Source organism: Cervus elaphus, chromosome X (genome assembly GCF_910594005.1).
Source record: "Cervus elaphus chromosome X, mCerEla1.1, whole genome shotgun sequence".
Lineage (NCBI taxonomy): Eukaryota > Metazoa > Chordata > Mammalia > Artiodactyla > Cervidae > Cervus > Cervus elaphus.
This window is the reverse complement of record NC_057848.1, coordinates 130,778,543-130,792,334: the sequence shown is the minus strand read 5'-3', so window position 1 is coordinate 130,792,334 and position 13,792 is coordinate 130,778,543. Positions and strand designations below refer to the sequence as shown.

General features: G+C 36.0%; 1 protein-coding gene across 13 annotated transcripts in view; it reads left to right on the top strand.

The window, feature by feature from the left end:
- Nucleotides 1–6,554, top strand: part of KDM6A (lysine demethylase 6A) — a 180,377-nt gene extending 173,823 nt beyond the window's left edge. For all 13 annotated transcript variants that reach the window (XM_043896416.1, XM_043896413.1, XM_043896412.1 and 10 more), the window contains 3 exons: nucleotides 2,667–2,793; nucleotides 5,069–5,239; nucleotides 6,343–6,554. In XM_043896416.1, the coding sequence (XP_043752351.1) occupies nucleotides 2,667–2,793; nucleotides 5,069–5,239; nucleotides 6,343–6,372 (328 nt within the window). In that variant the 3' untranslated portion in view covers nucleotides 6,373–6,554. The remainder of the gene's footprint in view (nucleotides 1–2,666; nucleotides 2,794–5,068; nucleotides 5,240–6,342) is intronic.
- Nucleotides 6,555–13,792: the final 7,238 nt, after the last annotated feature.

Here is a 13,792-nt window from a genome sequence, read left to right as displayed (position 1 = left end):
CTAGGATCTTTTCCTTAAATCTCTTTATTTTCTATTTATTTTCCCCTGCCCTTCAGTTAAATCAGATTCCTTCTTGAGGACCTGCTCATTGCTGTGGACTCCAGAAGAGCCTCTGTCTCCCTCAATTCTTCTTCTATTCCAACCACTACCTTTTGAAAATGGGAAGGAACAAAAAATTTTACTGTTAAGGAAAAAACATAAGGGCAAAGGGGAAACCGCAATTTGGTTATTCATTGTCAAATCAAATTAATAGAGCTGTTGGTTTTCTTAGAGTCCTGTATCTCACAAAATAAAAATTCTGGAGCTGTGATTTCAGAAGCAAAATGCTGTTGGCTTAGGATTTATTCTTAGCAGCCTTAGCTCTAACCCTTTATTGTTTGCAGAAGAGTAGTATATTACCTTTTTTCTAAATGAAACTATTATAAATAATAAACTGCATAAATTATAAACTGCAATCTACCTGCCAAAGTAGTAGCATTGGAACTGAAAGTTCATTTGCTGAGTAAAGAGTGGCGTAAGACTCCACAGAACCAAGGCTCTGTGTTTGTGGAGGGAGAACTGTGCTGACTGAGAACCTCATCTTCAAAAGAGAAGGCGGGGGGTGGGGGGGGGGGTAAGAAGATGTGAAAGGAGACCACAAAGATGATAGTACAGTGTAAGATAGTGAGGGGAAACTTGAGATTTTTTGCTTTTACAAACCCCTAGCCCAATAGGGCTTCCCAGGTGGCTCAGTGATAAAGAATCCACCCATCAAATGTAGGAAATGCAAATTTGATCCCTGGGTCCCGAAGATCCCCTGGAGAAAGAAATAGCAACCCACTCCAGTATTCTTGCCTGGGAAATCCCATGGACAGAGGAGCCTGGCAGCCTATAGTCTTAGGGTCTCAAAGAGTCAGACACAACTGAGCAACTAAACAACAACAGTCCAACTACTCAAAAATAGCTTTATAGTATCAGCTTCTCTGGGTCCTAGTGCCCTAGTTTCCTTATTTGTAGAGTGGAGATAACAGTGCCTCCTGCACCAGCCTTAAATGGTATAATATGTGCCAAGTATCTAATACCATGCTTCCTGTCTGGTTCTTATTTTTAATTATTTATTCATTTTTATTATTTTTGTTTATTTTCCCATGTGGGAGCCTAGTGGAGTCTATAAATCTCCAAAGATATCTGCCGAGTTTTGGGCGTTATTTTCCTGTGAAAAAGACCTTATTGTGAAGCCCTGCTTTAAAAACTTATTCAGTTAGATCAGTGTCTTCACAGAGAAGTGTATGGGACACAGGGAGGGAAGGACGGAGGAGCAGGTACTGTTCAAGAACTAGCAGCAAAGCCTGAGTTTATATGCTCTCTGTTTTTGCCATGTTCTAGATTTTTACTTGCTCCTCCCCTCCCCTGGTATAGCTACACACACACACACACACACACACACACCATTGCAACCATAGTCGTAAAGCATTATTTTGTTTATAAATAAGTTAAACACCCAAGAATTGCTATATGATGCTTAAGGAATTTGCTTAAGTTTATTAAGTTTTTGTTTATTAAATAAGTTATCAGACTATCTTTAATCATCTATTTTTTACACTGGCTTTTAACTTATGTGGGTTCTGATAAGTTATAATATTTTAACCTAGTAACTTATGAAATAGCAAGGAAATATAAATTAAGAGAAATTTAAAATGCTGTAATTTATCATACTTTAAATATTAGTAGTTCCATAGTCATATATTTATTGAGCATCTACTACATGTTTGGCACTGTCCTAAGCACTGAGTAGACTATGCATAAAACAGATAAGATCTTTACTTTCAAACAGCATTCAGTTGCTAAACCCATTTCCTTTTCTTTAGGGTGTTTTCATTGTCTCCAACTGTTAGAGCTGAAAAGTGCCATACAGATCATCTAGTGTTTCTCTATTCAAATGAAGAACCTGAGCCTCTAAGATTCACAGGAGAGTAAGAGAACTTAGCAAACAACTCCAAGTAATGATAGCAAACTATAGGAAAACCAAAAGTTGTGAGAATTTACTGTATCATTAGTATGAGTTTAGAAAATGTGTAAATTATAAGGAAAGTTCAATTATGTTAATATGAATGAAAGATTTCACAGTATTCAAGTCAAAATCAGGGAATTTAGTGTCTTCAACACTACAGTGAAACAAACCATTTTTGTATTGTATCGTGACTATTATCCATAAATACTTTTTTGCTTATATATCAAAAGTTTCAGAAGCAACCATATTAGTGATGCTGTTTATAAGTGTCTAGGTAGTATTGATAGAAATAATGTGCTTTCCTACTTTATTTAAAATCATAGAATTCACATCTGGGATTCAGACCCTTGTTTCAAGGGTGAGACATTGACTCCCAAAGAGGTTAATTGACTTGCCCAGATAAGAGCCCAAATTAGCAACTTATATTTAAACAAGGGGTCAGGTTGTTATATTTTGATATTCAGATGCCAATTATTCTCAACTTTAAATGATCTAATAACTGTCATTGTCAGACCTGCTAAGCATTAGTCTTATTTTTTAAATTGGAGGATATCTGAGAAATTGATGAAATAAAAATGAAGTTACAGATATTAGAATCTCTTGGCATTACTTCCTTCATGCTGAAAATATTCAATATTCAGTTGCTGGTCACGAATAACTTTCCCCCACACTCTAGGTATTGTCTTCTGAGAACTCTGAAGCAGTGTCAGACATTGAGGGAAGCTCTCATTGCTGCAGGAAAAGAGATTATATGGCATGGGCGAACAAAGGAAGAACCAGCACATTACTGTAGCATTTGTGAGGTAAATAATTGTTCTTATTCAGTTGTTTTATAAACCTCTTACCTCTCCAGTTTTGGTTTCTCTTTAGTTATTTTTTTTTTTCTCTAGTTATTTTTTTAATGTACTTTTTTATGCAATGCATTTTACTGAAATTGACATTGTGTTCCATATTATTATTTAACTACTATATTAAACTTTATTCTGGTGAAATGCTATTTCACTAAGTGTGAATTAACTGAATTAACTCTAAAAGTATTTACTAGAATCATTTATCTGGTAGATAACATTTGACCCTCCCTATCCACAGGTTCCTATCTGTGGATTCAACCAACCACAGATCAAAAATATTTGGGGGTTGGGAAGATATTCCAAAAGTTCCAAAGAGCATGACTTAAATTTGCCATACACCAACAGCTATTTTGTTTTAGGTATTATAGGTAATCTAGAGATGATTTAAATATAGAAGAGGATGTGCATAGGTTATATGCAGTTAGTATGCCATTTTTCGTAAGGGACTTGAGCATCCTTAGATTTTGGTACCCGTGGAAGGTCCTGGAACCAATCCTCATGGATACTGAGGGACAGCTGTGTTTAACAGATGATAAGTGTCAAGTTAAATCTTGAAATTTTAAACTGGGAACACTCCAGGTGTAGACAGTTGCCAGTAAACTGGATATAGTTCAGTACAGTTTCAGGCAGATCATTGTTCAGTTCTCCCTGGTACAATTCACAGTACGTTGGTCAGTCTTCTCCTGTGGCCAAGGCTTGCAAGAGATGCAGAAACAAAGATGTGGTACCTGCTCTGAAGGAGCTTACATCCTACTTAGGGCAGACAAATTATAAACTGTTCTACGTATATGAGACTATGGTGAATGCAAAGTTGGTCTGACTGTTAGGAAAACACTAAGGGGAGAAAATAACCTGAGTTTTCCCTTCTAGTGTTCGCATGAGTTCACCAAAGTATTAACATTTGAGTCCATCCTCTAAGGATGAATATGATTTTAGGTAACTAAAAAATGATCAAGATTAATGTATGGCAAAAACCACTACAATATTGTAAAGTAATTAGCCTCCAATTAAAATAAATTTTAAAAAAATAAAGCAAATTTTCCTTTCCAATAAAAGAAAAATAAAAGTAGAATGGATGTTTTTATGAGCTGTAGGAACAGCATGGGAAATGGAATGATTTCTTCAGAAAAGGGTAAATAAATAGTTCAGTGTGACTAGAACACAGACTATGTAAATTCCATTTATGAGTTTGGTTGGTAGGAAGTTTGCAGAGCATTTTGAATGAGTTTAAGAAGTTTGATACTTAACTCTGAGATCATTGAAGCCATCAAAAGTTTCTGAGCAAGTACCCAAGTTGGGTAAGTATTTCAGAGAGAAAAGTGATTGGAGAGGATGGAGATAAGAAGCTATTGCAATGGTGTTAAAGGTTGTCATCCTAAGGCCTAAAGTAGAACCTAGCAGTGGGAATATTGAAGGAGAGGAATTAAAAAGATATTTCAAGGTAAAATTCACAAGACAACTCATTAAATGGCAGAAGTGAGGGACAAGTTGAAGAATGTTCACAAATTTTCCAACTCAGATTATGAGGTTTATGTTATTTGCTACTGCTCATTGATAGTAATGAAAAACATGGTTAATCCTGGGATTGTAGTTAACATAACTTCAAAGAAGACATGAAGTCATGAGAATTTTCTTTCATTGAATATATTAGCCAGGGATATTAATGATCCATTCCAAACCTTGAAATTGTGTAATTTTGACATTGATTTTTATTTGCGATGATTGAATCCATCAAGTTTGTTTTGAGGTTTGGCTAAGCACTAAGCTCTGTGATAAGCTCTGGAGTTTCAGTGATGAGTAAAACATAGTCTTCATCTTTGAGGTGCTCAGTCTATTGGGAAAGACAAGTATCCATACACAGTGCTATCATTGAGAAGTAGAAGGAAAGTAAGGATCACTTTCATCTGATTGTATACTGATGTTTTGAATTTAAAACAAATAGACTGATCAAACTTTTGAATTAGGCTTTTTGCCAGTGGTTTTAATGAGTGTGTCATTCCCCTGGGTCACTCCCCTAAAGATGCAGTCCCACCTATGTCTTTGGGTCTGATACAAAATAAACCCAGCCTATTAAAGATTCTTAAACAGAGCTATGTTTGTCTTAGTACCCACTCTTAATCAGTAATCACTGTCCACAACTCCTTGTAAAGTAGAACTCTATATAGTAAAGTACAATAAGATAAATACTACTGTATCTATTGAATGCTTTTTCTCTTGTATGAACTAGGTGGAGGTTTTTAATCTGCTTTTTGTCACTAATGAGAGCAATTCTCGAAAGACCTACATAGTGCATTGCCAAGATTGTGCAAGAAAAACAAGTGGAAACCTGGAAAATTTTGTGGTGCTAGAACAGTACAAAATGGAGGACCTGATGCAAGTCTATGACCAATTTACATTAGTAAGTGAAACCAACATGTGAGTACATAGTTAGCTGGATAGGGAAGCACCAGGATTTGTTCTACCTGATGAGTAGGAGGTAATGAAATATTTAAATTTTCCTTTGACTCATTAGATACTTCATGAGGAAATACTCATATTGCCCCCTCCTCCACTTCCAGGTATTTATTTCTATGAAATTGACATATTTTATTTTTACTTTTATTCCTGAGTGAGACCAGCCCTAAATAATGTCACAGTAACTACATTTTAAAATCTTTGTGTACTTTTAGAACACTGTCACATCCTTTGTGTCATTTGATCTCAGGAAAATGTTTGTGTACATAGGTTATTAGTGTCCACAAAATGAGTCAGTATGTATGCTTTTAAATAACTTCTGCTTTTAGAGCTAATTTTATTTATTTAAAACCTTGTCCTTGCCAGAAGTAGTAACTTTACAAGAATATTTGATGGAGCTTAACTTCCTTGGTATGTTATATAACCTTATGAAATTCAAGTACCTTTATAAATTGCACACAGTTTTAAATTTTAAACAGCAGATGCTTAGGGGAAAGCATTTTACTCTAGCACATCAATAGTTTTATGAGTAAGAAATAGACATAATTTATGAATTGTTGAATTCCTTCAGTAGTTTTTCTCTTATATATGTGGTCAGAAACTGAATTTTTGAAGTTTAGCTTCTGGTATTTTTATTTGAATAGTCTTCAAGATTGCTTGAAGAAGAAGAAAATTACCTGTTAAATAAAATCACTATCTAGTTGAATTAGGTTCTGAAGCAAGTCATCAAGGAAGTTGTGATTGATTTGTTATATTATTTTTTACAAGCCTTCTTTTAATTTTTAAGCAATTTCAAAAAATGGTCAACCTAATAACATTTTAAGAGTTTTTGACTAATTGGTGAAGTACCAAAATGTAGGGTACACTAAGTAGGGTAATGGTCTCAGACTCTTAGGAAAATTGGCCAGGTGGGGGGCAGTAACGGAGGTTATACTGGACAGAGTGTGGCAGGCAGTTGAACTTTGTTGAGAATTGTTATTTCCCCTACTAGGAAACACTATTAACAATTTATATACCAAAGTAACATACTTTACTTTTCATTTTCAGGCTCCTCCATTACCATCCTCCTCATCTTGATATTGTTCCATGGACATTAAATGAGACCTTTTCTGCTATTCAGGAAGTAACCCAGTTCTGCACCACTGGTTTTTGTAGCTATCTCGTAAGGCTGCTGGCTGAAAACTGTGTCTATGCAACCTTCCAAGTGCGGCGTGTCAACCAACTGGACAGGGGAGAGCTTTGCTCCTACTCCAGGACTCTCACAAAGCTGATCAGCTGTTCTTCAGAAACAAAATAATAATTTCCATGTTTTGTATATATCTGACAAAACTGGCAACATCATACAGACTACTGACTTGAAGACAACCTCTTTTATATTTCTCTATTTCTGGGCTGACGAATTGGTTTTCATCTGTCTTTTCCCCTCTTCAGAATTTTCCTTGGAAAAAAATACTAGCCTAGCTGGTCATTTCTTTGTAAGGTAGTTAGAAATTCTAAGTCTTCATTTGGTCAACTTTTTTTTAATGTGAAAAGTTAGGTAAGGAACTTTTTTACTGCTTTTATGTTTTTCTGTCTTGTTTTGAAACCATGACGGTTATTACACTTCTGGTTCCTAAATAAAATGTTTAAAAAATTAACAGCCAAGTCACAAAGATAATGGATTGCACATAGACTAAGGAATAAACTTCAGATTTGTGATTTTTGTTTCTAATCCTGATGTAAATTTACACTATTTATAAATACGTATTTATTGCTTGAAAATATTTGTGAATGGAATGCTGTTATTTTTTCCAGATTTACCTGCCATTGAAATTTTAAGGAGTTCTGTAATTTCAAACACTACTCCTATTACATTTTCTATGTGTAAATAAAACTGCTTAGCATTGTACAGAAACTTTTATTAAAATTGTTTAATGTTTAAAGAGTTTTCTATTGTTTGAGTTTCAAAAAGACTTTATGTACAGTGCCCAGTTTTTGTTCATTTTTCAAATCTGATTATATATATTTTATATATACTTGTGTATGTATATATAATATATATAGAAATCTGGATATATATGTATAAAGATTTAGAACTTAAATTTTTCTCGTTTTAAGTTTCCCATCTATGGTAGATTTTTGAGGTGTCTACTGTAAAGTATTGCTTACAAAAGTATGATTATTTTTAAAGAAATATATATGGTATGTATCTTCAAGACCTAAAATGTCAGACTGGTTTATTGTTAAGTTGCAATTCTGCAATGACAGACCAATAAACAGATGCTGCCAAAATGTAGTATAATAGTAGAAAACAAATAGTGATTGAACTTAAAGTTTTAAAGGGCATGTTATATTGGCTTGACAAATCCTGTACATTATTTATTAGTATTTTCTAATGGAAAAGAGATTCAGGTGAGGGGCTCTATTTTAGAATGCAAATAAATTAAGAGACTTATTTTTTAATGTTAGGCAGTTTTGACATTTCATGCTTTCCTGCTTGCATGACATGATATGGGCAGGGGAGGGAGTCTTTCAATTCTGTAGCAGTAGTAAAATAGAGTAAGCTATATTAGCCTTACAGAATCACTTCTAATTAACAATAGTATTTCATATTATAGTGTACCTTGCATTTGACACATACTCTCATTTTATCATGCTGCTGTTTCTAAGGTTTTTCCAGGAATATTTAGTGAAGAAGCATAGAGAATGCTCTAAGTGAAATTATATATAACTAAAGAGAATTTATAATCCTATCTGGTGAAATGCTGTGCTGATTGGATTAACAAGTTCTCTTTTTCAGATAGTTTTGGAGTATGTTGTCCTCCTAGAAACAGTTTGAAGGCTTGAAAGCATGGAGACATTTTATCCAATTAGTTAATAATTTGGTAAATATTGAACTTGAAAATCTACTAGCAGCAGTCATCTCTTAACAATTTCAGAAGGAAATAATTGCAAATGTGTTTTAGTGAAGAAGCAAGAGTGTTTGTCTAAGTGCTGCTTAAGATGTTTAACCACTGATATTTTTAAAAGAACTCAAGACAAACATTTTTGCAAATAAAAATTACAAGTCAAAGAAATTAACACAGCATTGTAAATCAGCTATACTTTAAAAAAAAAAAAATATGGCAAGGCAGCTATCCAGAAGCAAAGATTATCAGAATGCTAAAGCTATGCTTAAATGTTCCTTAACCATTTCTACTTTATCTTACTAACATGTCTTATTTTCTATCATTTTATTAAGATATAGTTTATTGCCAAGATTAACATAAGTTGTCTGACGTTTAAAAGTAAGTTAGTGGTGTTAACTAAGTACATATTTGAAAGTTAAATGACAAGAGTAATACTTGCTCACTTAGTCTTTGAATGGGTAAGAGGATAAAAGACAAATGAAATATATCAACATTACTCTGAAGTATAAGTAGATGAACAAAGTCTTACTTAAACTGCTTTCTTTTCATCAATTTAACAGCTTTTATAATGTACATTTTTCAGGTTTCAGAAAATATAGAATGGGTTTTTTTTTTTTCTTTTTACTGCTTGTATAGATAAATCCCTCTAACCACACTCTATCTGGGTGCCTTAATAACATCCTAACACACACACACATTGTTTAGAGAAAGAAGCTAATACAGTGTATTAAAAAAAAATGTTGATCCAGAAAGTGGGAATTAAACCATATTTTTTTTCCCATTGTCACCAGCTAAACAGTAATCTTACACTGTCGATATAGGAGTTCAACTTGTTTAACTCATTTAAGTTAAATCAATTAAAACATTCTGGCTTCTGCATTTAGAACTGAAATCCAAGTCACTTTTCCGAAGTAGTAATTTGACAGTTGAAACTTTAAAATTACCAGTCAACTGAAGTAAAAGATCACGTAATATTATGAAATTACCTTAAATGAAGTGCCTGCTTCTCAGAACGTCTTTAAATTATCATGTGTATTTTCATTTAGTCAATATATTTAGCATCTCCTAAAAAGTGAATCTACATAAGATGTGATCTACTCTTCATACACACGTCTCATGGGAGATTCACATTAATATGCCAAGCAAAACCTAGAAGAGAGAACAAGAAGGGTGAGTAGTAGTATGGCTTGCATTTCAGCAGGATTTATATCACACCTTGCAGAGCAAGAGGATTTGGGAACTAAGGGGTTAGAATAATGTTAAAGGCAACTGGAGGGATAGGAAGCCTGCTGTTCCATGATAGATGTTTACACTTTACCCTCTAGTTACTGTGGACCCATCCACAGAATTAAGCAAAAACAGCATTGAATTTGTAGTCTTCTTGCCTGCTTTAGCACACTCTTGTCTTCCACATGTCTGCCCAAGGGATATTTCTAAAACATGGAAATTCAAGGAAGAACTGATTTGGACTTGAACTTTGGATGTTGTGAGTTTGGAAAGGAGCACAGATTTGAAAGACAAAGTTCAGGACCGACTAGATGTCTACCTGTGGGTGGGGGGTTGCTTCTAACTAGAATAAGAAGTATTCTAGTTCTTATTGCTTGTAGTGCATCCAAGTAGTTGGAATGAGGAGAAGCTTGAACCAGAGCCATGTATCTATATGTCCATAATCGAGGTGGTGCCAGAGGAAATCATACAAGAACTGTATGGTGAGGAGAGATAGATCAAATACCCACTTAAGAATGCCAGCATATAAGAGGAGAGGAGATTGCAGTGGAGAAGAAAGTTAAAACAGCCTTGGTGATACTAGAAAAACTAAGTTTTCAAAAGTGACCATACCCTGTTGCAAAGATGAGGATTAAGTGGATTTCTTTGGGTTTAGCACAAGATGGTGACATTTGCCAGGGAACAACAACTGGATCACAGTGGATGCAAAAAGGTATTGAATTTGAGGGATGATGGAGTCACTGGTCTTTCCAAAAGCACTGGGATTCAATTACATTGGTCATTGTGAAATAACACAATCATCAATTTTAAACACTGTATCATGGTCTTGAGTGCTTTACACAGTAATTAATAGTTTCGTGTATATATACCATGAAGTGGCATCTCTGGCAGCTCAGTCAAGAATCTGCCTGCAATACAGGAGACCTGGGTTCGATCCCTGGGTTAGGAAGATCCCCTCGAGTAGGAAATGACAACCCATTCCACTATTCTTCCCTAGGAAATCCCATGGACAGAGGAGCCTGGTGGGCTCCAGTCCATGGGGTCACAATGAGTTGGACACGACTTAGCAACTAAAGCACCAACCACCACCACACCGTGAAGCAACCCATGTATTGATAGTATTTTGGTATTGAAAGGAAGACATACTTTTTAGTTGAACAGGAAAATGAGGATAGTATTTTTTCGTATGGCCTAAAGATACCTCGAGATGGTATCATCTATCTCTAGAGATGATACCATCACCAAGTCAATGGACATGAATTTGAGTAAACTTGGGGAGATAGTGGAGGACAGAGGAACCTGGCATTCTGCAGTCCTTGGGGTTGCAGAGTTGGGCACAACTTAGCGACTGAACAACAACAGCAAAGATACCTACTATGTGCAAAGCACAGTATTTTATTTTTAGTCCTCAACAGTGACCCTCTGAGGTATGTTTTAGCCCAGGGATCCCCAACCCCCAGGTCGCAGACTGCTACCGGTCTGTAGCTTGTTATGAACCGGGTGGTACAGGCAGGATGTGAGGTGCAGGCAAGCTAGTGAGCAAAGCTTCATCTGCTCTCCATAGCTCCCCATCACTCATTACCACCTGAACCACCCCCTCTCCCACGTCCATGAAAAAATTGTCTTCCTTGAAACCCTGATGCCAAAAAGGTTAGGGACTGCTGTTTTAGCCCCATCTTACAGGTAAGTAAAATGAGGCAAAGAGAGATCATGTAACTTGCCGGAGGTTTGTGGTTATTAAGTATTGAAGTTAAGATTGCAACTTTGTTGATCTGACTCCAGAGCAAATGCTATTCTACCTCTCACTGCAAAGAGGAATTGCTGAGTGTTTACCCCATAGCCATGCTTGAAAGAAACTTCATTTCAAATATTTCTTTAACAGGAAAAATGTCTTAAAATGTATAACCTATAAGTAGGCTGACATTATTTTTATAGTCCAAACCAGAACCCCTTTGAGATCGAAAGGGGACAATGCTATTAGCAATTGGATAGGGCATCAATCCCCAAATGAGGCCATTCTGAGAAAGCTGGGATATATGCCATAGTAGTTAAGTTGGTCTTAAGAAGAAGCATGTTGGAAGTAGTACTGATCTAACATCATACTCCTAGATTGTTGCACTCTGTAGAATGGGAAGGAAGTATGGGTTTAGGTTGCACTAGGGTCCACAATCATGGTTGAAAAAGATGGTGAATTATCAGGATGGAAATGCAAACAATGAATTCAAGTGGAAATGAGAGAGGAAAGGGAAATTCCTGTTAAGTCTTAGTGATGTCTACTAAGTTGTACCCATCCTAAAACCAAATAATGGCCTCAAGAAACTTAACATCAAGAAAGGAAATAAACCAAATAAACTTCAAGAAATAAAGTAATCTCAATGTAAAGAGGTATATACATTTTTAAAACTCGATCTGACTACCACTTACCAATCTAGTTTAAGGTGGGAATCTGATTTAAAATATTCAAAATATGAAAATTTAAAGTATACCAACCTGAAAAAAGATGTGGAGTCACAGTTCTTTCAGGGTTTAAAAACTTTCCAGTGCCATGTGTTGTTCAATCGCTAAGTTGCGTTCAACTCTGTGACCCCACGGACTGCAGCATGCCATGCTTCCTTGTCCTTCACCATCTTCTGGAGTTTGCTCAAACTCCTGTCCATTGATTCAATGATGCCATCCAACCATCTCATCCTCCATCGCCCCCCTCCTCCTGCCCTCAGTCTTTCCCAGCATCAGGGTCTTTTCCAATGAGTAGCCTCTTCGAATCAGGTGGCCAGAGTATTGGAGTTTCACCTTCAGCATCAGCCCTTCCACTGAACATTCAGGGTTGATCTTTAGAATTGACTGATTTGATCTTGTTGTCCAAGGGACTCTCAAGAGTCTTCTCCAGCCCCACAGTTTGAAAGCATCAACCCTTCGGCGCTCAGCCTTCTTTATGGTCCAACACTCACATCCATACACAACTACTGGAAAAACCATAGCTTTGACTATACGGACCTTTGTTCGCAAAGTGATGTCTCTGCATTTTAATATGCTGTCTAGGTTTATCATAGCTTTTCTTCCAAGGGGCAAGCGTCTTTTAATGTCATGGCTGCAGTCACCATCCACAGTGATTTTGGAGCCCAAGAAAATAAAATGCCACTGGTTCCACTTTTCCCTCATCTATTTGCCATGAAGTGATGGAACTGGATGCCATGATCTTAGTGCCAAGTGATTAAACATGTCTTTTATTACTATTTTTAATAATTTTAAAAAATTGGAACATGTCTTAATATGAACAACAAAGAGTTTCCTCATGAACATAAGGACTCTTTTAAGGTATTTATAATCAGGTGTAAGTGTATAATGGTTTCAAATAGATTAAAGGTATGGTTAACACAAAGCAATACTCTGAATTACCTACTTTCACAAATGCCCAGAGATACAGAAGAGTAAGGGGAGAAAAGAGGAGAAAGCAAATACACAGGTGGCGCTAGTGGTAAAGAACCCCCCTGCCAGTCCAGGAGGCATAAGAGACACAGGTTCAATCCCTGGGTCGGGAAGATGTCCTGGAGGAGGGCATGGCAACCCACTCCAGTGTTCTTGCCTGGAGAATCCCATGGACAGAAGAGCCTGGAGGGCTGCAGTCCATAGTGTCGCAAAGAGTCAGACAACTGAAGCAACTTAGCATGCATGCAGCTAAGTGTTAACTTTAGCTCTCCACTTTGTGATAGAGCAATATATTTGGCAGGGTGAAGCTAGACGAGAATATTATCTTTAGAAAACTTCATATACGTGATTTAAATGTCATCTTTCATTAAATGTATTCAGATGCAAATTTTGAAATGTCTGCACATGGAAAAGCTTCTATGTCTAATAAATGGAAATCAGTACCGAAATCAATGATCAACAAGATTTTCTGGATTACAGTACTGAAAACATTTGAGAGGGGTAGGGACAAGTTCAAAATGGTATGAGCTATTGATACATCAAAAATTTCAGTTAAGAAAACCTAATAAGTAACAAAGATTTGAAAATACAACTGTGGATTGTATACAAAACCTGGATAGTTCTACAATATTGATCAGCCTGCAAATTATCCTGTCATAAGTTTTCCTGAATCAAATGGGGTTCAGAGTTGATGAAATAGAATGTCTCTGTAAGACCAACTCCATCTGCTCCTCCAGATAATGTCAACACAAACATTTCATGAATAAGAGTCCATTGAAGAGCCATTAGATAATTTGCTAGTTAACGCTGAATTAAGTCCATGTCATGCTAGCACTCTGAAACCTGCATTTTAGGCCTCCTTCAGTCCCCATCTATTAATAGCTCCCCACACCCTTTCTTCTGATTTAACTTTATTTTAAAAATATATAACATTTACAGAGTCCAATATGCAAGAA